This window comes from Gossypium arboreum, unplaced genomic scaffold, assembly GCF_025698485.1.
Source record: "Gossypium arboreum isolate Shixiya-1 unplaced genomic scaffold, ASM2569848v2 Contig00299, whole genome shotgun sequence".
NCBI lineage: Eukaryota > Viridiplantae > Streptophyta > Magnoliopsida > Malvales > Malvaceae > Gossypium > Gossypium arboreum.
Genome location: NW_026440415.1, coordinates 1 through 25,618, shown reverse-complemented (window position 1 = coordinate 25,618; position 25,618 = coordinate 1). Strand labels below are relative to the sequence as shown.

The 25,618-nt window shown below is 32.6% G+C and overlaps 3 protein-coding genes and 3 long non-coding RNA genes across 6 annotated transcripts; all 6 read left to right on the top strand.

Moving 5' to 3' along the window:
• Positions 1-274: 274 nt before the first annotated feature.
• On the top strand, positions 275-1,315 carry LOC128288826 (uncharacterized). Its single transcript, XR_008278803.1, has 2 exons — positions 275-734; positions 805-1,315. It is a non-coding gene; the product is annotated as an uncharacterized LOC128288826 (long non-coding RNA).
• A 331-nt stretch (positions 1,316-1,646) lies between these two features.
• LOC108452364 (F-box protein CPR1-like) lies at positions 1,647-3,307 on the top strand. Its single transcript, XM_017750141.2, has one exon. It carries the CDS (start codon positions 1,852-1,854, stop codon positions 2,479-2,481), a length of 630 nt encoding a protein of 209 aa, XP_017605630.2. The 5' UTR covers positions 1,647-1,851; the 3' UTR covers positions 2,482-3,307.
• LOC128288829 (uncharacterized) lies at positions 2,565-3,062 on the top strand. Its single transcript, XM_053024948.1, has one exon. The coding sequence runs from the start codon at positions 2,565-2,567 to the stop codon at positions 3,060-3,062; it is 498 nt and encodes a 165-aa protein (XP_052880908.1).
• Positions 3,308-4,579: 1,272 nt separating the features above from the next.
• On the top strand, positions 4,580-4,882 carry LOC128288827 (uncharacterized). Its single transcript, XR_008278804.1, has 2 exons — positions 4,580-4,652; positions 4,752-4,882. It is a non-coding gene; the product is annotated as an uncharacterized LOC128288827 (long non-coding RNA).
• A 7,782-nt stretch (positions 4,883-12,664) lies between these two features.
• Positions 12,665-13,788, top strand: LOC128288828 (uncharacterized). Its single transcript, XM_053024947.1, has 4 exons — positions 12,665-12,980; positions 13,197-13,302; positions 13,392-13,613; positions 13,709-13,788. Exons 1-4 carry the CDS (start codon positions 12,690-12,692, stop codon positions 13,786-13,788), a joined length of 699 nt encoding a protein of 232 aa, XP_052880907.1. The 5' UTR covers positions 12,665-12,689.
• Positions 13,789-19,157: 5,369 nt separating this feature from the next.
• Positions 19,158-19,701, top strand: LOC128288825 (uncharacterized). The gene is made up of 2 exons (XR_008278802.1): positions 19,158-19,270; positions 19,370-19,701. It is a non-coding gene; the product is annotated as an uncharacterized LOC128288825 (long non-coding RNA).
• Positions 19,702-25,618: the final 5,917 nt, after the last annotated feature.

Genomic DNA, 25,618 nt, shown 5'->3' with positions numbered 1-25,618 from the left:
AAATTTTAAAGAAACAAAATTCCAACAACTTTCATGTATATAAATTATTACATTGATTAGAATCAATAAACCATTATGAACACTTACTTGTGAAGCCGAATCACCGTATATATATAGATTGAAACAGACACATTTAAAGCCATGTTAAGAAAAGTTAATCACATATTTTACTATAATGTTTTTCTAGCTCTTTTGCAAATTTGTCACGTGGTTTTTGAAACTGACAAAAAACAATACTTATCATCCCAATTCTCAACTAAGAAGCCTTGCACAATGGAGGTTCAACATTGTGCAAAAGCTACCACTAAAACAATGGCTTATCTTCAACCATTTATCTTCTATATTCTGGCTGCTCTAGCAATATTCTGGCTTATTTCTCCTCCCATTCCTCATTAGATAATGTTAATGACAGGGTTACTCTGTCACTATACTATGAAATAAGTTTATGCCCACGTTGTGCCTCTTTTATCTCCAATGACCTCATCAAGGTCTTCCACACTGACCTCCATACCAGTATCAATCTAAGATTGGTCCCTTGGGGCAATGCTGAAATCCATTGCCAGGTTTACAAGTCCATTCTTCATTTTAATGTATTTTCATTATTAACTAATGAAGTTCAATTTCTTTTTGCTACTGTAACTAATTATAGTTTATGCAACAATGTGCATCATGGAGAAGAAAAATGCCACTTAAACACTATACATAGCTGTGTCATCCATTTTTGATCTGATGTGGTAAGTTTTATTAGCCATAAGTATTTGTACTCGTCTCCGGCTTGAGTTTAATTGCTCTACTGTGGTGTAGAAAGAGCACTTGGAATTCATTCGCTGCACAGAGAAACAAAGCTTAAAGGGCGGCCCGTTGAAGCACTGTGGAAAAATTGTAGTGAAAAGCTAAGATTGAATAAGGAGATAATCAACAAATGCTATACTACTGGATTTGGATATCAGGTTGGCTGCATGTCTCAGTATTTGTTGGAACATTGGCAGCAACAAAGTTAAAGAAAGGAAGCTTGAGCAGAAAAGAACTCGAAACAAATAGCAAAACGAAGCAAAACAAAGTAAAATGAACAAGAAGATGATTGAGAAAAAATGAACTTGATCACCATTTCATTAAGTTGAGAAAAAATACATTACATTGAAATTTGGCAGCTAAAGGGGAAGCGACAAAGAGGGCAACAAAGAAGATTGAAACAAAATGAAAAAAAAAAAAGTTAAACAATTTTATTTTTATAAATGACATAAACTATGGTCTCCTGCTTATGCGGCATGTCCCATAGGCTATTTTATTGACCTGTGACTTGACTTAAGGTTAACTCAAGTTCCCCATTAAAATTAGATTGATTTATTAAAAAATCATAATATTGAGGGTTTCAATCCAAAAAAAAAAAAAGTTAGAGGCTCAACCCAAAAGCCCATAAACATTGAGAGTATTTTTAACAATTATGGCAAAGAATTTTAACAATTTTAACAGTGTTAACCATACTAAAATTTGTAATTTTAAAAAAAAATAGAGAGACTGAATTCTTAAAAATAAAAGATTGAGTATACATAAAGTCCCTAAATGTGAACATATTGTATCCTTTAAATTTAACCTTTTAAAAATTGGGGATTAAATTCAAAAGGTATGTATTATATTATATTTTATCTTAATCCTTCCTCACATGGATACAAATGCAAATAAGGAAATTTTCCTAAATTGCATTTAATTACTATAACGTATCAAATTCTTACCTTTTATGCTTCTTTGCTTCATGGTTAAGGTTTGAACCATAGATGACACCTACCAACTCCCATTTTGCTTGCTTATTTATTCTTCTTAGTCAATTTCAAAGAAAATCAAAATAGCAAGATGCAGAGGCCCAGATTTGAATTGCCAGAAGCTTTGGTTATGGAAATTCTGTCAAAGCTTCCAGTTAAATCCCTTACTCGCTTCAACTGTGTTTGTAAGTATTGGTGTTCTTCTTTTCAAACTCCTCTTTTCATTTCCAATAATTATCACAACAACCTTGAAAACAACAACCTTAATCTACTTCTTAGTCGCTGTGATGGTAACACCTTCCAACCTTATTTCTCTCAACTTTCAACTGAAAAAGATCAAAATTATATTGTAAAACAAAACATTCACTTGCCCTTTTTTAAGAATGATGTCCCCTGTGTTTATGGTGCTTGTCATGGATTATTTTGTTTACTTGATCCTTCAAATGATAAGGCTGCCATTTGGAACCCATCAACCAGAGAGTTTAAAATCCTTCCACCATCTTCAATCCAACGCCCTCCATATTTTTCCTATTTCGAAGAAACCTACCTTACTTTAGAAGACGTTTCTTTTAACCACGCTGCTTTTGGGTTTGATTCTATAACTGATGACTACAAAGTCATACGATTTGTTACTCTTACTTATGTTAATAGTGAAGAAGAATATCCATATCCTCATTCTATGTGCCAAGTTGAGTTGTATTCTCTTAGAAGTAATTCCTGAAGGAAATTCCATCTCCTGATTATACACCAACGGAAACAACTTTGGGAAATAATTATGTAGATGGAATTTGCTATTGGAAAACAATGACAGGGGCATATCTTGATTTTAGAGGACTAATTCTTTCATTTGACGTGGGGAATGAGAAGTTCTCAATTTTACCTATTCCAGAATCCGTTGGGTCTTTCCCAGAATACTATGTCGATCTATTGGTGTTTAATGGATCACTTGGTGCTATTGTTTACCCATCGGAAAGAATTGACACGTCTTTTGATTTATGGGTTACAAGTGAAGGAGTGTGGACTAAACAATTCAATATTAAATCCATTTCTGGAGTTGTAAACCCATTGGGATTTGGAAAAAATGGTGACTTGTTTCTTAGAGACACAAATGATGAAGTGCTCCTATTTGACGCCTCCACCCAAGAGCTTAAGGAGCTTGAGATTAATACTTATCTAGATCATTTTCGGTTTGCCATCTCCCTTCATGCTTATTTAGAGAGCCTGGTTCGTATCAATGGAATACAAGAAGTTGAGAAACATATAATACGTCAACCAACGAGAGATGCATTAAATGAATACTGAATATGAAAAAGGATGTGCATGAAATGGATATTGAATATATATGAAGATGGATGGAGAGGGAGAACATAAATGTGTAAGATGTAATAGGAATTTTTAGTTTTGAGCTTCTTAATATTGCTATTATTGTTTGGATTATATGTTTGAGATGTTAGCCAGTGCCTGGTTTGTGTATTTAGAGAATTATTCAGTTTATGTTTGGTTTTAGATGCTTAGATATCTATAAGATTTCTTCCATAGTTTGAAAATATCATTCTCCTAAGTAGTGAAATGAATATAAACTCAAAATGCATAATAGAATGGGATTACAAAGTTTTGCATTATATACCCTAGAAAAGCACACAATAAACAATTGAAGGTTTGGAAACAGAGAAAACGGAAATTTCATAAAACGAAAATGGGAACACACCAACCAGATTCAAGCAATTGAACAAAAAAAAATCAAATCTTGTCCCCCTAAAAAAAGTAATTACTTTCAAAAGTTTGGGTTTTTATTTACATTAATTTTTTATTCTTCCAACTTTTGATTTTTCTCCTTTTTGATTGATTGAGTTTCAATCCCCACTAAGAATTTAATTTTATTTGCCTTTTTAAAAGCTATTGAGTTCCATGGAACCCTGCAATGCTTATACTCACAATAAACAGAACCATAACGCACATGTATTTCACTTGAGTTGAGAAAATATACATTACATTGAAATGTGGCAGCTAGAGGGGAAGCGAGAAAGAGGAGAAGAACAAAGAAGATTGAAACAAAATGAAAAAAAAAATTGTTAAACAATTTTATTTTTTATAAATGACATCAACTATGGCCTCCTGTTTATGCGGCACGTCCTATAGGCTACTTCATTGACATGTGATTTGACTTAGGGTTAATTCATGTTCCCCATTAAAATTAGATTGATTTATTAAAAATCGTAACTTAAGGGTGTCCATCCAAAAAAAAAGTTAGGGCTCAACCCAAAAATCCATAAACATTGAGAGTATTTTTGACAATTATGTCAAAAATTTTAACAATTTTAACGTTGTTAACCATACCAAAATTTGTAATATAAAAAATAGAGAGATTGAGTATTAAATTTCAAATATACATAAAATCCCTAAATGTGAGCATATTGTATCCTTTAAATTTAATCTTTTAAAATTGGGGATTAAATTCAAAAGGTATGTATTATATTATATTTTATCTTAATCCTTCCTCACATGGATACAAATGCAAATAAGGAAATTTTCCTAAATCGCATTTAATTATTATAACGTATCAAATGCTTACCTGTTATGCTTCTTTGCTTCATGGTTAAGGTTTGGACCATAGATGACACCTACCAACTCCCTTTTTGCTTGCTTATTTATTCCTCTTAGTCAATTTCAAAGAATATCGAAATAGCAAGATGCAGATCAGGCCCAGGTTTGAATTGCCAGAAGATTTGGTTATGGAAATTCTGTCAAAGCTTCCAGTTAAATCCCTTACTCGCTTCAACTGTGTTTGTAAGTATTGATGTTCTTCTTTTCAAACTCCTCATTTCATTTCCAAACATCATCACAACAACCTTGAAAACAACAACCTTAATCTACTTCTCATACGCTGTGATGGTAACACCTTCGAACCTTATTTCTCTCATCTTTCCAACCAAAAAGATAAACAATATACAGTAAAACAAAACATTCACTTGCCTTTTTTTAAGACTGCAGTCCCCTCTGTTCATGGTGCTTGTGATGGATTGTTGTGTTTACAAGAATCTTCAACGGATAAGGCTGCCATTTGGAACCCATCAACCAGAGAGTTTAAAATCCTTCCACCGTCTTCAATACAATGCCCTCCATATTTTTCCTCCATCCAAGAAGGTCGCTTGACTTGAGTCGAGGTTTCTTTTAGGCACGCTGCTTTTGGGTTTGATTCTAAAACTGATGACTACAAAGTCATACGATTTGTTGTTCTTACTTTTATTAATAGTGAAGACGAACGTCATTTTGAGCCCCATGTTGAGTTGTATTCATTTAGAAGTGATTCCTGGAAGGAAATTCCATCTCCTGGTTATGCACTAACTCATCTATTCTTGGGAATAATTGCATAGATGGAATTTGCTATTGGAAAACAGAGTGTCTGGTATTTCATGATTTTGTAGGACCAATTTTTTCATTTGACATGGCTAATGAGAAGTTCTCGATTTTATCAATTCCGGAATTCATTGGGCCTTTTTCAGAATGCTATTTTAATCTATTGGCGTTTAATGGATCACTGGGTTTTATTACTTACGGATCCAAAGGAATTGATTTATGGATTACGAGTGAAGGAATATGGACTAAACAATTCCGTATTGAATTTATTTCTGGAGCTGTATGCCCATTGGGGTTTGGGAAAAATGACGAGTTGTTTCTTAGAAACACAAATAATAAAGTACTCCAATTTCACCCTTCCACCGAAGAGCTGAAGAAGCTTGAGATTAATACTTATCTAGATAATTTTCAGTATAACATCTCCTTCTTCATGTTTATGTTGAAAGCCTCGTTCGTATCAATGGAATACAAGAGTCTAAGGAACATTTAATACATCAATCAATTAGAGATATATCAAATAAATCTGAATACGAAGAGAGATCTGCATGAATTGGATATGGGACTAAGAAATTTTGCATTATATGTCCTAAAAAAAGCACACAATATTGTGTTATTTATGAAATTCAAAGCTCCAGCCGTGATGAGCGGAGATTTTTCAACTTTTCAAACAATGTATTTAATTAGCCTTGATGAGTATATTTTGCATTTCCATGATTGTCTTTATTGACTACAATGATAGCAAATTAGTCGAGTAACTTGCCTTGCCTTGATTTTGTGCTTTTTATTTATTTGTTTTTTGATAAAGCACAATTATGGGAGAAAACATGAAGAAAATACTCTAATTTTAATGAAAAATGTCAAACTCTTTGATGTTTTTGATGCCAAACTAAAACGCTTGAATTTCTTTCCCATCACAAATCACGACTTAAAAAGGCAATATTCCTTTTTAATCTTCTCACTATTTCCTCCTACAAAACCTTGTGTGTTTCGTAAAATCATTTTTTTTCTATTTTAAAACATAGAGCATGATTATATACTATTAATAAATGAGGCATTGGTTACGTAAGGGAAAACTTGAGATAATCTCACCCCAATTCGATTAAGGGTGAATCTAATTTTGATAATAAATTTAATTCCCAAGAAATTAAACTCAGAAATATAAATTACTACATTGTATCATTATGGGTAAATTTGTAAATTTGTAAAAAAGTGCATTGTATCATTTTCCATTATGGGTAGCATTTGCAGTACCCCAGTCGCCCGTAATTCCAGTGGTAGACTTCTACAAGTTGGCACTTCAGTGGCCTCCCTCTGTTTGTAGCTCTACTCTCAACTGTAAATCCCCAATCCCAACTGAATTCAAAATACATGGAATTTGGGCGCAAGACGCCCATGACATGCCGGTGCCCCCGTACAATCCAAGGAATCCTTGCACCCATCCACAACCTATTATGGACCAGCCAGGACTCCAAGTACGCATACGTACATTCTTCGCTTGAAACTATTAAGTAATTTATCTGTAATCTAATCAAATTTTTTTTCTTATTTAAAAGAAATTGTTGAGTGGTGATGTAGCACTTTGGAACCAATTGCCCCCACTAAGGCCGAACTTTGGAACCAATTAATATTACATATTTTCAATATGTTCTTTTATCTTTATAAAGTCCGATCAATAAATTTGAATGATTTAAACTCAAAATGGTTCGATTTTAAAATAACATTAATCCGAATATAGATTTAAAATAACCCAAACTCAATCCCATAACATTCAATATCTTTCTTTATAAAAATTTACTACTGTTATAACCCAATATCTTTAAGTCCAACAGAACTAATAATACATATTTTTAATGTGTGTGTTTTATCTTTACAAAGTCTAATGCAATTCCTTCGCATGTTACTCTTTTCTTTAAATTCGTCTTCAAACAGAGAAAAGGAAATTTAATAAAACGAAAATAGAAACTATCCAACCAAATTTAAGCAATTGAACAAAAATATCAAATCTTTTCCCTTATAAAAAGTATTTACCTTCAAAAGTTTAGGTTTTTATCTACTTTATTCTTCCAATTTTCGATTTTTCCTTTTTCTTTTTTATTGATTGAGTTTCAATCCCCACCATAAATATTCACGAAAGCCCTTTCCATAAATAGTTCTAAAAATTATGATTTTACAAAAACTTATAAATTATTTACATTATTTTAAATTTATAATATTTATTTTTATAATAAAAACTAAAATCAATTATATATTAAATAAAGAAGAATTCAATTCGATTGTGGATAACCATAATTGCTAAACTTACATTTTATACTCCGTTAAAACAGTTTGAGTTGCCTTGTCACATCCCAAAATTAAGGGTAGAAGAAATAGGGATAAAATTTAATTTTTTAAAAGAATAATAAGAATAGGATAAGCGAACTTAGAATGCATTAAAATTATTTGTTGATAAGAATAGATTACTAGGCTTAATGGTTAAAATGTTAAGCAAGCAAAAGTTTTATTGTTAAGAATAAATTAGTATAAATACTGTTTTGATCTCTGTCAATTTTGAAAATAAGTAAATTAGTCTCTCTCTTAACAAAATTACAAAAAAATCAAATAATTTACAAAATTTGAAAATAAATTTTAAAATTCAAGATATTTAAAGAAATTCTAATATTTATATTTTTTAAAATTATAATTTTTAAAAAACTAAAAATATATAAAATTTAATAAAATAATAATTTTGGAATCTAAATAAGTGATTAATAATTCAAATTTATCATACTAAAATATCTCTCTCTTTTCTTTTCTTTTTTGCTTAAAAAAGTTTTCAAATATATATTGTTTCAAATTTTGTGTTCTAACATGAAATTAGTTATATTGTACAAGATTTTAATTTAAGATTATTAATTTTTCTAATTTAACTCAAATGGTTTCACTCGATTCAATCGAACACTCACTCCTAATTCGAGTTATCCGAAAATTCAAATAAAAAAAAAGATAAATGTTTACAAGAAAAGTTAAAAGTAAAAACTATCAAGTTAAAAGGTAAAACTATGTTGTTTTGATAAATGTTTACCCATTAGTCTTATTTTCCTTCCCGAATCGCTCCACTCTTCTTTTTTCCTTTACTTAAAATTAATCTAAAAGCTTGTATCGGTCTATGTAAACGGAACATTGAGAATAAATAATAAGATTCATTAATTTGACTTGACTCGACTCGAAATTTTTTGACTCCATTTGACTCGATTCAAAAAAAAATTTAAATTGAATTCGGTTGCTAAAATAGGATTCGTCAACTCGACTAACTCGAAATTTTTAACTCAATTCGACTCGACTTGATCAAATACTCACCCCTAATTACGAGTGAAGACTTTTCAACTTTTCAAACAAAGTACCAATTTATATTAATCATGATGAACATGCTCTATATGTTCATGATTGCCTCTATATATTGACTACAATGGCAGCATGCAGTCAAGTAATGTACCCTGTCCCTAACTTTGTTGTATGTATAAATGAAGTCTGTATAGGTATAAAGAATTTGTATATTACATAATTATTGTCGCATGGTAGTTTATATTATATAATTAATTTAAATCCTTTTCATCAAACACTTAAGTGCTGGTAAAGTGCAACCTTCATACATAAATAGATAAATCAATCTCTACTTTTTAATTATATAAAAATAGTTTAATTTAAATTTTGGTCCCTATACTATGTTAAAATTTGAGATTTGACATTTATATTTGATTTTTTTTATAATTTGGTGTTTCAATGTTTATAAAGCCATTAGTTAATTTAAATATTTCATTCTAATTAAAATTTGGACATAAATTTAAAGAAGCGTTAACATCGTTAAACTTTTTTGTTAAATCTTTTCTATAAATAAATAGAGTTTTACTATACATGTGATATTGGTTCAGTCCGGTCAGGGTTTTTAAAGTTTTTCAATTGTCCATCATAGGTCAGCTCTCAAATTTTTATATTAATTTTTTGTTTTGAATTTTTAGATTTATTTTGACAAAATTAATTTTGTTTTATCCATTTTTTTAATATTGTTTGTGGATTTGGAAATTTGTTTAGTTTATGTTTTGTTTTTATTTGGTAGGTGTAACTATAATATTTCTGTCATAGTTACAAAATACCATTATGTACGAATAAACTTTCAAAGTAGGGAAATATATATAAGCTCAAAATGCATAACAGGATTACAAAGTTTTGTATTATCTACCCTAAAAAAAGCACACAATATTGTGTTATTTGTTCCAATCAAAAAAAAAAATATTGTGTTATTTGTGATATTCAAAGTTCTAGCACTGATGAGCGCGGATTTTTCAACTTTTCAAACAATGTACATGTTTATGCTAGCCTTGATGAGTGTGCGCTGTATATTCATTATTGTCTCTATTGACCACAATGGTAGCATGTTAGTCGAGTAACGTGCTCTGCTTTAACTTGGTAATCCCATTTATATTGTTTACTATCAATGGGATCTTTGATACTTTCGCACATCAGCACATGTTTTCTTTTGTACATTAAAACCTTGGGATTAATTTAAATCCTTTTCATCTGAGGGCCTGTAAACTGCGACCTTCGTACATAAATAAATAAACAATTTTATTATCTTTGTAATCTTCATGCAAATCATTTTTTACGGTGGTGTATAGTTGTTTTTTAGGGATGATAAAAATATGCGTCATATGTGGTAAATTCTATTAGTCAAAAGTATTTGTACTTGTCCCCAACTCGTGTTTAATTACTCTACTGTGGAATTCATTGGCAGCACAGAGCAACAAAGGTCAAAACGGGGCCAGTTGAAGCACTGTGGAAAAATGGCAGTGAAAAGCTGAGATTGAATGGGGAGAAAATCAACAAATTAATGCTATACTACTGGATTTGGATATAAGGTTGGCTGCATGTCCTAGTATTTAATTAACATTGAATTTCCAAATTAATAAAATGCAGCTTCTGCTGCAATATGCTAACGAGACTGCACATATGAAGCCACCTCAAGAATATGTGCCATGGGTGGTGGTGAATAATCAGCCACTCGGACAAGTGAGTTTGTTTATTTCTCTCTCTTGGTGTGATTGTGCAGTAGCATTTTGTGACAAGTAACTTCAATATTTATTTCATGGTTGCAGGACTTTGAAAATTTTGTGAAAAATGTGTGTCAAGCTTATAAAGGAGATCATAAACCACCTGCTTGCAAAGCACAATCATCCAGTCTCAGCCCAACTATCCATGCATGTAATATCTATTGTAAAATGAAAAACAAACAAGCACGGTGAATTATTGGAAATGTTGAATTTTGATAATAAATTTAATTATTGAGAAACCAAACTCAGAAGTATAAACTACTACATTGCATCTTGATGGCTGAGCTGAGATAGCAAGGATTTGATAAATAAATCAAGTCTTGACTTTGTTGGTTGTCCCACTGTTTTATTCCTTTCTATCTATGGTATGATATGCAACAATTACTTATAGTCTTCCTTTTGCTTTAATTATTGTAACATTTAGGTTAATATTTGACCTTGAACACCTTCAATAATTTTAATTTACTCAGCAAATGAAGGAATATGTCAGCTGGTGTGAATCATAACAAAAATGGATATATTCTAACCAATTCTACATTATAATTTTGAGACTCGAAGCATTGTCTTGATAAAGGAATTTGCATTAATATTATGGTAGGTAAGTTGATATGTGAAAGCAAATCCATTTTTGTTTACTGCCAATGGAATCTTTGATAGTTTCGCACATGTTTTCTGTTGTCCATCAAAGCTTTGGGATTAAATTCTTATAAACTGCAACCTGCATATATAAATAGATAAGTAATTGAAAGTTTGGAAACGGAGAAAAGGGAAATTTCATAAAATGAAAATGGAAACTCACTAAACAGATTCAAGCAATTGAACAAAAAAATCAAATCTTTTCCCTCTCAAAAAGTATTTACTTTCAAAAGTTTGGGTTTTATTTACATTAATTGTTTATTCTTCCAATTTTCTATTTTCCCCCTTTTTTATTGATTGAGTTTCAATCCCCACCAAGAATTTAATTTTGTTTGACTTTTTGAAAGCTATTGAGTCACAATAAACACCACAACCCACATGTACTTCACTTGAGTTTCCATTCAACTTGAACCCCAAAAGAAAGAAATTTCTGAACAATTTATACCCAAACAAATAGCTGAAAAGTAGCTAAACAAAGATGAATTCCACCGATTACAATGGACATGGATTTGGAGTTACCATATCATTAAGTCATCAACTACACCTTGTTTCTATGTATGCTCTTTCTCAAGCAACCCTATATATGAAACTGATCCACAATTTATATATCTTGTTTCTCTATCTAAAGACCCGATTTAAACATTTATACTTCTTTTATAATTTGGTGTTTCAACATTTATAATGTAATTATTTAGTCTAAATATTTTATTCTAATTAAAATTCTGACCTAAATTTAAAGAAACATTAACATTGTTAATTTTTTTGTTAGCTTCAAGTCCACTATAATGCCAATTTTTTGTAACAAACTTATATTAACATTGTCGATCGGGGTGAAGCTAGGAAAGTTTTATTTTGGGGATAAAATTATATATTTTTATGATAGTAAAGATGCAATTTCACAATTTTAATAACTTATATCTATATAATTTTAGAGAATTAAATAAAATTTTTATCAATTTTGGGGCATAAATAGAAATTATGAAGAGTTGTTAATTTTTCATATTAATTTTTATTTTGGATTTTTAGACTTAATTTAACAAAATTGACTTGGTATGCTTTTTTAATATTATTTGACAAATTTGAAAGCCTTTTTCATAAATATTTGCAAAAATAATGATTTTACAAGAATTTTTAAGTTATTTATACTATTTTAAACAAATAATAAGTATAGGAAAAATCACAATTTAACAAAAATATATCGATTTAACAAAATGAATATATTTTTACGCATGAAAATACCAGGCAACCAATGCTATAGTATTGAGACTTTGATAAAAGCAAATCCATTTTATTAAATTGAGATTCTTACACTATTTCATGTGAAAGAATAACAGTACTTATAAAAACAAATCAATTCGTTTTCTCAACCATTAATTACCATACTCTTAATCAAGATTTAAACCCTACTAAAATTTTAAAGAAACAAAAATTTCAACAACTTTGAGGATGTTTGGTTAAGTTCATATATATATATATATATATCAATTGTTATAAGCAATAAACTATTATAAGTAATTACTTGTGAAGTTTATTCACCATATTTATACAGACTGAAACAGACACATCGAAAGCTATGTTAAGAAAAATTAAAGACTTATTTTATCAACGTGGAACTTATTACATGTGATCGAAACTAGTATTAGATATAACTACAATGTTGATTATTTTGTAATTTCCAAAGTAAAATTAGAAAAACAATAACCTTCATACATAAATAAACAATCTTCATGTAAACAATTTTTTAAAGTGGTGTATAATTGTTCTTTTAGGGATGATAACGTCACATGGTTTCTGAAAGTGATAGAAAACAATAGTGATCATCACAATTCTCAACTATAAGAATCCTTGCATAATGGAGGTTCAACATTGTGCAGAATCTACCACTAAAACAATGGCTTATCTTCAACCATTGATCTTCTATATTCTGTCCGCTCTTCCAATATTCTGGCTTATATCTCCCTCCCTTTCCTCTTTAGATAATGTTAATGACAAGGTTACTGTGTCACTGTACTATGAAACAAGTTTATGTCCACGTTGTGCCTCCTTTATCTCCAATGACCTCGTCAAGGTCTTCCATACTGACCTCCATACCATTATCAATCTAAGATTGGTCCCTTGGAGCAATGCTGAAATCCATTGCCAGGTTTACAACTCCATTCTTCATTTTAATATATTCATTATTAACTAATGAAGTTCAATTTCTTTCTTCCACTGTAACTAATTATAGTTTATGCAACAATGTGCAGCATGGAGAAGAAGAATGCCACTTAAACACTATACATACTTGTGTCATCCATTTCTGGCCTGATGTGGTAAAATTTTGTGACAAGTAACTTCAGTATTTATTTCATGGTTGCAGGACTTTGAAAATTTTGTGAAATATGTGTGCCAAGCTTATAAAGGAGATCATAAACCAGCTGCTTGCAAAGCACAATCATCCAATCTCAGCCCAACCATCTATGCATGTAATATCTATATATGGAGTAGTTCTCTTTTGATTTATAAATTTGTAAAAATGCATTTTATCAATTTTCATTACGGGTAGCATTTGCAGTACCCCAGCCGCCAGTAATTCCAGTGGTAGACTTCTATAAATTGGCACTTCAATGGCCTCCCTCAGTTTGTAGCTCTACTCTCAACTGTAAACTCCCAATCCCAACTGAATTCAAAATACATGGAATTTGGGCGCAAGACGCTCATGACATGCCGGTGCCCCGTACAATGCAAGGAATCCTTGCACCCATCCACAACCTACTACAACCCGCCACAACTCCAAGTACGCATACGTACATTCTTCGCTTGAAACTATTAAGTAATTTATCTATAATCTAATCAAATTTTTGTTTCTTATTTAAAAGAACTTGTTGATAGGTGATGTAGCTCTTGTTGGGAAGAAACTGAACAACCGAAACAAAGCGAAAGCCGAACCGGTGTTCTTTCTCTCCTTATAACTCCTGTCAAAAATTATGGCAAGCACAATAGCACAAGATATGTTCTCTAGCAACCTTAATCAACCACAAATCAACTAATGCAACCACAATAAAAATAAATAGAGACACCGTATTTTTACTGGAAAACCCCTTTAAATCAAGGGTAAAAACCACGGGACTTTAGAGTCCGATCAAGAGCTCCACTATCATCAAATGTTCAACTACAAGATCACAATATCAAGCCTACAACAAGCATTCAACTCCAACAAGGCTAACAATATGTAATCTTTAGCAAAAGAGAGAAAAATGAGAGAATATCACCAAAAACGCAGCTACTGAAAAATGGGTATTTTCGACGCTACAAGACTCGGATGAAAAATCCGACCGTACAAAGTCAAGAGCACCTTATCGCCTAGCTGCTGTCCAAAAATCAGCTCAATCGAACCACGGATGAACCTTCGATCGAAGAGTTGATCACTGCTGCACCAAGCTTAGAAAATGAAATTTTCTACTCTCTTTTCTCTGGATGAATTTGAGATTTTGGCTCACACCCTTTTTTTTTTGACAAATCCAAGAAGACAAAAAATGTGGCGAAATTATGGGTTTCCCACTAGTAGGACCCACACCTAACAAATCTCCCCTCCAACTATGTGGGGAATGCCTCCATGCCGAGGTCAAACAACATGCTTCAAACTTTCCTCTTGGTAAGGCCTTCATCAACATATCAGCACCATTATCATTAGTGTGTATCTTCTCAAGCTCTAACACTTAGCTTCAAGAACATCTCGTATCCAATGGTACCTCACATCAATATGCTTAGATCTAGCATGAAAAGTTGAGTTCTTACCAAGATGAATAGCACTGCTATCACAAGACAGGACATACTTCTCCGAGTAAAACCAAGCTCATGCACAAACTTCTTTATCCAAAGCATCTCCTTACACGCCTGGTTGCTGCAATGATTCGGTGGTGGACAATGCAACACACTTTTGCGTCTCGATTGCCATGCCACAGCTCCCCTGCATAAGTGATTAAGTAACTCAAGTAGATCTCCTCGAGTCAATGTCTCCGCCATGTCGAATCAGATACCCAACAAGAACAGGTTTCTCATTGCAAACAAAGTTTCATGTTGGAAGTGCCACGAAGATATCTCATAATCCACTTCACTGCATTCCAATGCTCTCTGCTGGATTAGAAAGAAACCGACTAACTGTACAACGGCATAAGCCAAGTCGGTCTCGTGCAAACCATTGCGTACATCAAACTACCCACGTGAAGAGTAAGGAATTTTCGCATCTCTTCCTTCTCCTTTTCGTGGAAGGACTATGCTTAACACTCAATCTAAAGTGCATAGCAAAGGGAGTATTCACCGCTTTAGCTTTGTCCATACTAAACCTTTGAAGTACTTTCTCAATGTACCTCTCTTGTGATAACCATAATTTCTTGGCCTTTCTATCACGTTCGGTCTTATGCCAAGAATTTGCTTTACTAGCCCCAAATCCTTCATTGCAAAGGATTTACTCAACTCTTGTTTCAACTTCTCAATTCTAGAAGCATTCGACCAACAATAAGCATATCATCAACATAGAGCAAAAGAATAATAAAATCATCACCAGAGAATCTCTTAACAAACACACAATGATCGAAGTAGTCTTCTTGTAGCCTTGCTCCCCATACAGACTCAAACTTCTTGTACCATTGCCTTGGAGCTTGCTTCAAACCATACAAGCTCTTTTCAATCTGCACACATAGTCCTCTTTCCTTGTGCAACAAAACCTCTCTGCTCCATGTAAAGCTCTTCTTCCAAGTCACCATGAAGAAAGCGTTTTCACATCCATTTGTTCAACCTCTAGGTCATAACAAGTGCCAAACTCAAGATAGTTCGATAGAGGACATCTTCACAACCGGAGAAAATATTTCTTCAAAATCAACCCCTTTTCGAGTATAACCCTTGACAACCAATCTAGCTTTGTATCGTGGAGATGAAGACTTCTCTTCTTGTTTCAACTCGTAAACCCACCGATTATTCAAAGCTCTTTTGCCCTTAGGCGCTTTCACCAATTCAAAAGTATGGTTCTCATGCAAGGATTGAAGTTCGCTTTCATCACTTCAACCCATCGATCTTTGCATTCACTCTCCATAGCCTCTTCATAACATTCGGTTCTCCCGTCGATCAAAAGAACATATTCATCGGAGAATACCGAGAAGATCGTCGATCTTTAGAAGACCTTCGAAGTGGAACTGCTGGTGGAGCTATAGGTGCTTGTTGTTGATCATTCACAACATCATCCATGGGAGTATCAAAGTCACCTATAGTCTGATGGTCACCACTAACATCACCATGCACATCATCCTGGATAGGATCTGGTGAAGAGTCTAGGGGAACCGGATTCACATCGATCAAGTCACCACTACCTTGTGAATCCACTTTCTCCGTCTTATCAATGTCATCAATGGTCGATCCTCAATGAAGACAACATCTCGCTTCTACGAGTTTCTTCTGAACTGGATCATAGAGTCTATAACCAAACTCACCATCTAGACCATAACCAATAAAAATGCATTGTCGAGCCTTGGCATCCAACTTGGATCTTTCATCCTTTGGAACATGAACAAATGCTTTACAACCGAACACATGTAGGTGATCATATGACACGCTTTACCAAACCAAACTCTATCGGTACATCACCTTTCAAAGGAACACTAGGAGAGATTTATCACATGTGTCATCGAATTCAAAGCTTCACTTCAAACGATCTTGGTAACTTTGCATCGACAACAAACATCCGACTCTTTCAATCAATGTTCGGTTCATTCTTTCAGCTAACCCATTTAATCGTGGAGTCTTTGGTGGTGTTCTCGATGTCCGATTCCTGTCGCAGACAATACTCATGAAACGACTCGTACTCACCACCATTATCGATCTGTAATGCACTTCAACTTCTTCCCGTTCCTTTCAACGATGCTTGAAACTGTTAAACACCTCAAAGACTTGATTTTAGACTTCAAAGTGTAAACCCATAGCTTTCTTGAACAATCATCAATGAAAGTCACAAAGTAAAGTGCACCACCATGTGATCTTACTTTTATCGGACCACAAACATCCGAATGGACCAACTCTAGCAACTCGATTTCCTATGAGGAGGATGGCTTCTAAATGAAACTCTTCTCGCTTTCCCGCTAGACAATGAGCACAATTCTTCGATGTAGCATTCTTTAAACCCGAAAGTTGATTCTTCTAAATGAAACTCTTCCGCTTTCCTGCTAGACAATGAGCACAATTCTTCAAGTAGCATTCTTTAAACCCGAAAGTTGATTCTTCTTCGCTAAACATAAGCCCTTCTCACTCATGTGGATCGAAGTCGTTTATGCCACAACTCGGCTTGAGCTGTAATTGATGTCACATTCACCGCTCTCGAGAAGTCAAAGCTTGCATCAAGTACAAATTTGAGCTCTTCTTTCCTCGAGCCACAACCAAGGAGCCTTTAGTCGACTTCCACGCCCTTCACCAAGGTGTTACGAATCCTCATCATCAAGCTTTCTGCGAAATCAAATTCAAACGGACATCCGTGCATGTCGACATCCTTGAGAGTTAACTTTGTTCCATTGTTACTCACCAAGCTAACATCTCCCATACCAATAACCGAAACCAAACAATCATTACCCATCTTCAATACCCCAAAATCACCGAGTATAAGATGTGAAGAATTTCTTCTTCGACGTGACATGAAGTGATGCACCAATATCAATCACCCAACTAGTCTCGTCAGTATGCTAGGTTGACCAAATTCTCATCACAAATAACTAACAGATCTTCACGAGTAATGAGTAGTAACACGCTCGGATTTTTCATCGTCATTCCGATCGTGTTTATCACCACCACCTTTGTTCTCTCTCTTCCACTTGAAGCAATATTTCTTAATATGACCTTTCTTACCACAATGATGACACTCAAGATTCTTGTATCTCGATCTTGACTTGCTTCGCTTTTATCTCTACCCTTTCCATCTTTGTCTCTGCTTCTCCCCCTGCTGATAACCAACACCTCGGACTGTGATGTAGAACCCCGAGATCTTCTTCTAACCTCTTCATTCAACACACCACTCTTAGCCAAATCCAAAGTAATAATACACTGTAAGGTAATTAATGAGTGAGACTCGAAAGGTCTCCCAAGAGTCCGTAGAGTAGCAAGCAACCAAAGTCCTAAAATCTCGTCATCAAATTTGACACCCATACCAAGCAACCGATTCATCACACTGAAATTCACTAACATGGTCAGCTATAGACATTCCTTCTTTATATTTTAGCGCCATCATTTTCTTCAAGAAAACAACTTGTTATTGCCCGACCTCGAAGCATACAAGCTTTCAAGCTTCTCCCACAATGTTCGAGCATGTGTCTCCTGATCAATGTGGTTGTAAACATTTTCTTCAACAAATTGCCGAATAAAGCCACACACTTGTTGATGCTCAAATTCCCATTCTTCATCACTTTTCGAATCGGGTTTTTGAGTAGTAAAGACCGGAAGATGCAAAGCCTTCACAAACAACAAGTCCTTCATTTTATTCCGCCAAAGTTGATAATTTGTGCCATTCAACATAATCATCTTGCTCGTATTAATTTCCATAATTATCTGACACAATAACCAAGCTCTGGTACCAGTTTGTTGGGAAGAAACCGAACAACCGAAACAAAGCGAAAGCACAACCGGTGTTCTTTCTCTCCTTATAACTCTGTCAAAAATTATGGCAAGCACAATAGCACAAGATATGTTCTCTAGCAACCTTAATCAACCACAAATCAACTAATGCAACCACAATAAAAATAAATAGAGACACCGTATTTTTACGTGGAAAACCCCTTTAAATCAAGGGTAAAAACACGGACTTTAGAGTCCGATCAAGAGCTCCACTATCATCAAATGTTCAACTACAAGATCACAATATCAAGCCTACAACAAGCATTCAACTCCAACAAGGCTAACAATATGTAATCTTTAGCAAAGAGAGAAAATGAGAGAATATCACCAAAAACGCAGCTATGAAAAATGGGTATTTTCGACGCTACAAGACTCGGATGAAAAATTCGACCGACAAAGTCAAGAGCACCTTATCGCCTAGCTGCTGTCCAAAAATCAGCTAAATCGAACCACGATGAACCTTCGATCAAGAGTTGATCACGCTGCACCAAGCTTAGAAAAATGAAATTTTCTACTCTTTTTCTCTGGATGAATTTGAGATTTTGGCTCACACCCTTTTTTTTTTGACAAATCCAAGAAGACAAAAAATGTGGCGAAATTATGGGTTTCCCATAGTAGGACCCACACCTAACATGACTCTTTGGAACCAATTGCCCACACTATGGCCGAACTTGCCATCGCATGTGGTCGACATTGGGTTTTGGTTTAAGGAATGGATGAAACATGGCACATGTTCCGACTTTGCACAACATCCTCTATCATACTTCCAATCGGCCATACAACTTAGGACAAATTTAAATCCAGGTATATCGAATAATTTGTTTTTATTTTCCCTTCACATTCCTGTTTGTGTTTAATATACTTTACTGTCTCTTATTTGTTTTAATGAATATTGGGATTTAGCTATGGGACTCACACGTGGATCCACCTATACTGTCCGACGAGTTACGGATACAGTTTTCTGACTTATAGGAGCATCTCCACAAATTTCATGCAGTAAACACAAAAGAACTAAAGTTCTACTACTTGGGGAGATGTTTATCTGTTATGGAAGACCGAGGCCATCCCTTATCTTTGGAACTCCCAAAAATTGTTCCAACTTATTTTATGGCCTGTGCAATAGTGGATCCGATACCATAGAATTTCCATAGCTAGCTTTACCACAATTGTCTCATATATGTTTAAAAATGTTTGATATAATATCTGAATTATTAATAAAACTAAAATAGAAACTATCTAACCGATTCAAGCAATTGAACAAAAATATCAAATCTTTTCCCTTTCAAAAATATTTACTTTCAAAAGTTTGGGTTTTATTTACTTTATTCTTCCAATTTTGATTTTTCTTTCTTTTTTAATTGATTGAGTTTCTATCCTCAGAATAAATATTTACATAAATTTATGTTGAAAGCCCTTTCCATAAATAGTTCTAAAAATTATGATTTTATAAAAATTTTAAATTATTTCCATTATTTTAAATTTATAATATTTATTTTTATAATAAAAATTAAAATTAATTATATATTAAATAGAGAAAATTGAATTGATTGTGGATAATCGTAATTGCTAAACTTACATTTTATAACAGCTTGAGTTGTCTTGTCACATCCCAAAATTAGGGTAGAAGAAATAGGGATAAAATTCAAATTTTTTAAAAGAATAATAAGAATAGGATAAGCGAAATTAGAATGCATTAAAAATTAATTGTTGATAAAGAATAGATTACCAGGCTTAATGGTTAAAGTGTTAAGCAAGCTAAGGTCTTATATTCAAACTCCCTTTTTGCATCCTTTGTTGATTTTATTCATTTTCTCTACTTGGCCAAAACCCTTAAAACCATTTTCTTGAAGGCTTATGTTAAGACTGAGTTTGCTAGTGTTAAAACTTAGCATTCTCTTTGGTCCTAAGTTTGGAATTTTTTTGCATTTTCAATTATAATATTTCATTCTCTTATTTTTTCCCTATAAGGTATTGAATTCCTAATTTTAAACTAATTCCTTGCCCAAATAAAAAAATTGTTTTTATTAATTAAGTCCTTAATTTAAATCAATCCTAATTCTTAATTCTATTTCAGTTAGGGAAAGCGTTTTATAAATAGTTCATCTTTCAAACCCTAAAATTTTTATTTAGAATTTTTTTCCAAGAAAAACTCTCAAAACTAGGGGTGAGCAAAATCTGATTCGATTTGAAAAACTCGATAAAAAATTCAAATTTTGAATTAAATAGTTCGATAAAAATTTGTCATTGTTAGAGACAATGACAGAAAACTATCACCATTAATGGTTAACTTTCAGTTTCAGTCCCTCTACTTTTTAATTATATAAGAATAGTTAAATCTAAATTTTGGTCCCTATATTGTGTTAAAATTTGAGATTTGGCCTTTATACTTCTTTTATAATTTGGCACTTCAACATTTATAATGTCATTATTTAGTCTAAATATTTAATTCTAATTAAAATTCTGACGTAAATTTAAAGAAGTATTAACATCGTTAATTTTTTTTTGTTAGCTTCAAGTCCACTACAATGCCATTTTTTGTGACAAACTTATATTAGCATTGTCGATCAGCAGTGAAGCTAGGAAAGTTTTATTTTGGGGGATTAAATTATATATTTTCACCATTTTAATAGCTTATATCTTTATAATTTTAGAGAATTAAATTAAATTTTTATCATTTTAGGGGCTAAAGTGTAATTTTATCATTATTAATTTAAAATTTTAGAAATTATAAATAGTATAAATAGAAAACTTTTCATGCCAGCCCCTGTGTGTGCATCTTTGATATGATTATATATTGTTTTTCATAATAGTAAAAGAAACAAACACATTGAAAGGCAAAAACAAGAATCAATGGCTTCAATATGTTTGATGTTAAACTAAACAATGCTTGAATTTCTTTCCCATCACAAATCACAACTTAAAAAGGCTATGTTCCTATATAATCTTCTCACTGTTTTCTCTTATAAAACCTCGTGTGTTTTATAAAATCATTTTTTTCTACTTTAAAACATGATTATATACTTTTAATAAATGTGGCATTGGTTACGTTAGGAAAACTTGAGATAATTTCAACCCAATTCGATTATGCATTATTAGAAGCTACCCATATCTTTGAAAAGTCAAAGATATTGGTGTCAAAAAATTGACATCGGAAATCTAAACATTTAAGGCACCAAAATTTGGTTTGAAATTTAGCATGGGATAATTCAATTTTGGTCCCTAATTGTATAGGGGCTTTGCAAGTTGATCCCTGAACCTCAATTAAAAATAGGCCTAACCATTTCTCATTTTCTTCATCCCATATTTGTCATTCTCTACTTAAGGCATTGTTTTCTCCCTCCCTATTTGTAAATTTCACTTGTATTTTTGAAGTGAAATATATTTGGTAGTGCCCGAGGACATAGGAAAAATTTGCTGAATCTCGTTAAAATTCAAGTAAAGTTATCTAGAAAACATGGAATGCATGCATAATTATACTTGACTAAATGAGATAGCTGGAAAGTGAGCGTTAAATCAATATGAATGTTAGTTACTCGAAATGAATGACATGATTGAGATATGATTGTTATGATGATGAAAACTGTGTTACAGGTATATGTATATGAGAATCGAGTCAGAGGCCCTACAACCCCCTCCCCCTTACCAAAGTGGTGTTTTATAATGGAAATTCCTTAGATTTATTTTTCCATATTTTGTGAGTGTGATTGTAGTGATTTATTGTGCTATTAAATTACGATAGAGGGATATTCTGGCTAGGAAAGATCTGGTACTTAAGTGATCCTCGTAATCCACCTCTCTTTCCTGGGAGTTGAACTTTGTGTAATTTTTCAGTACAATAATTTTACTCTTTTACATGCTTCTGCGCAACAATTGGTATCAGAGCTAGATTCGTACTTGGGGAATATGACCGTTTATGACACTATTCACGTATTGGCACTGCTCACGTATACAGTAGTTGGGATTGTGGAGAAAAATGGCAGAGGTATCGTCATCAGCAAGGACTCATGTGACAATGCAAAATTTGAAATAGAGAAAATGCCTCTTTGGTTAAACCAAAACATATAATATGAATCATCTTCTCCGAGCTACAAATCTCCTCATCACATCACAATCCTATAGCATGCCATTTGTATCCAATCTAGTCCGACAAGTTAATAGGGTATTATTTTACTTTTCTAATTTCAAATTCATTTCCACAACAATTTCAAATATTCGATCAATTCAAAACATCTATTATCTCAATTCACATATAACTCAATATTCACACATATTCTTACTTAATTTCAAATATTATTATTTACCTTATCTTAGATGTCCCATGACTACAAATTTAATATAACATTTAATAAACAGTTTAAGTTATAGTAATACAAACCCGGAATACGCATTTACTCCTCAACAATCTTTTCTTTTCCTTTGGATGTCGATACCTCATTTTCCTTGTTAGCTATGAAAATAATAATAATAATTTACATTATTAATTACATCATTAATTTAATAATTAATTGAATATTTATTCAATTTATTCCTTAATTCCAATTTAATCCAAATTAACTCTTTTATTTGTTTAACTTAATTTATACTTCATTTCTACTCAATTTCCTCCCATTCAGCCTAACAATCTAGTGTTCATTATAAAATCCTAATTTAAAATTTCATTCAATTTAATTTCCTAATACACAAAACTTATAGCTTCTTTTACAATTTAATCCCTTTTTCAATTCTAACTTAAAATTCACTCAATTAAATCCCTAATTCTTCTTTTTGTTCAACATAACCCATGCTTAAAAACCTAAGAACTTCCAAAACCTTAATCTAATTCCAACAAGACTTTGTTTTAAAGCTTCTAAAACATCAAAATTAAGAGAAAAGGGCTAAAATTAGCTTACCAATTAAACTTGAAGCTTTAAAATCCCAATTTTCCCCTTTTTTTCTTTCCCTTTTCTTCCCTGTTTTCGTTTTGTTCTCTGGTTCATTTCTTCTTCTTTCTTTTACTTTCTTTTTATTCTATTTACTTATTTCTTTTAGTTATTTTATATTACTTTAATATTAATTAAACAAATAATTTTATAACAATGTACCAATATTTTTATTACAATTGTTATTATTCAATTTGTTTATTATAAAAAAATCTTATAATTTAATTATTATCATTTACTTATTATATAAGAAATTATATATATTTTAAACACATGTACCAATAATAATTATGCACTTGTCTTATTTTAATAATTATTAAATATATATATATCTTTTACTTATTATTTAAGAAAATATACAAATATATATATATATATACATGTGTATAAATACACATATCACACATGTACACTTTTATCATCATACATTTGGCACAAATTTTAATTTATTTATAATCTAATAACAAAATTTTTAAATCAAATAATAATAATAATAATAATATTAATAAAATTTAAGAAAAATCTTAGATTTTTCTATCCATTTTACGCCTCAATTATTACAAATGGCTTAATTGCCATTTTAATCCCTTTTTCTTTCTATTGTTTTAGAATTAAACTTTTAACCTTTACTCAATCTAGTCCTTTTTACTAATTACTCTAAATTAAACTAGTTTCACCTAAATAAGACCTAATTAAATATATAACTAGACTCATAATTATTCTTAATAATTATTTACAAACCTGTTTCACTAAGACAGAGGCCCGATAATGTACTTTTCCAGTGCCCACTGACTTTGGGTCATTACACTTATTGTTGTTGAATTCCCTTCCTGATGAATATGATCATCTTACTACCACATTGCTTCATGGGAAAGACACGATCACATTTGACGCAATCAGATGCGTTTATAGATCCGAGACTCAAAAGAATGATAAAAGATCACAAAGATACAATTGTAGAAGCTTTAACAACAAGAAATCGTTCACACAGCAACAAACTTGGTAGAAGGGGCAAGTCCAAAGGGAGACCCGCCAAAGATGAATGTGCTTTTTGTAGCACCCCAAACCCGGCCCAGAAGTTATGGCCAGATCCGGCATGCCACATCAAAAACGTAAAAAATAATTTCCATTCTAAGTCTAGAAAATCGTACTTGATGTTCAAAAGATTAATTCATTAAAGGTTAAAGTGAATGGAAGTCTGCACCGTAGGAAATCGGAAAAGAGGTGGTGAGTCCATCGATCGCTAAGTACCAAGCTCCTTCGGATCCAATCCTAGACATGCATACCGCCATTGCCACACCTTAACGTCATGGATATTTCTAGGAAACCGATTTGATTAAGTCATTTTAGGAAAAGTGATTAATTTTGGAAAATACTTTCATTCGGAAGCTTTGCTTGTTGTCGTGTTATTTTGAAATCAACTGTTGTTTTTGAAAACGCCCTAAAGCTATCCAATTTCAACAGTTAAAATAAGTATTACCTATCTTAGTAATACATATTAAAACCATCAAAATGAATAAGCGGCCTTATTACATTTAAAAGCCCAAAACCTCAAACTTAATTAAAAGGATGTCCAGTTCACGAAGAAAATCAAACTTTCGAAGCGGTGGCCACTCAATTCCCTCACGCTCCAAGCCCACTATGGTTGGGGATTTCTGCGTGGATGAAAATAAAAGGGTGAGTTTGGGGAAACTCAGGTGTAAGGAAAACCCTTCAAAGCCCAAGTCACTCAAGCCTATTGGGCTAAGCCCATTCAGTAATAAGGTATGGGCCGAGCCCTTTCAGATCACAATAAACCTGGGCCTTAGCCTCTTATTCAGATAATGATGGCCCATAGGCCCATTTCAAAATACATGCAACATCAGAAACATATGCAAGCCCATTTGGGGAGACTACTCAACCCACCAACCACTACACTCCACCGCATTCAGCCATACACTCCATGTGGGGAATAGCTCAACCCACCCACCCTAACACTCCACTTGCACTTCTTTGCTCGTTATCAAAGAATTGAGGCAAAGCCTCCAAGACGTGGACAAGCCACTTTCAGTACTTCCTCCGTCAATATCCCAATCTCATGCATCAGATGATAACAACATGGCATGCAAAATAACAAATCAAACATGCATTTAAGTCAATTTAAACCTAGGGTATTTGTAATTTAACTCCTAAGGGTAAACGCAAATTTTCCACTTTTAAAGGTATTTCAATAATTATCTATTTTAGAGTTTTT

Bases quoted from the DNA above. Each gene is read 5' to 3' on its own strand.
- LOC108452364 (XM_017750141.2), top strand. From the start codon at position 1,852: ATGCAGAGGCCCAGATTTGAATTGCCAGAAGCTTTGGTTATGGAAATT.
- LOC128288828 (XM_053024947.1), top strand. From the start codon at position 12,690: ATGGAGGTTCAACATTGTGCAGAATCTACCACTAAAACAATGGCTTAT. The intron at 13,303-13,391 runs GTAATATCTATA...TAGCATTTGCAG, and splicing joins CAGCCCAACCATCTATGCAT to TACCCCAGCCGCCAGTAATT. The intron at 13,614-13,708 runs GTACGCATACGT...ACTTGTTGATAG, and splicing joins ACAACCCGCCACAACTCCAA to GTGATGTAGCTCTTGTTGGG.
- LOC128288829 (XM_053024948.1), top strand. From the start codon at position 2,565: ATGACAGGGGCATATCTTGATTTTAGAGGACTAATTCTTTCATTTGAC.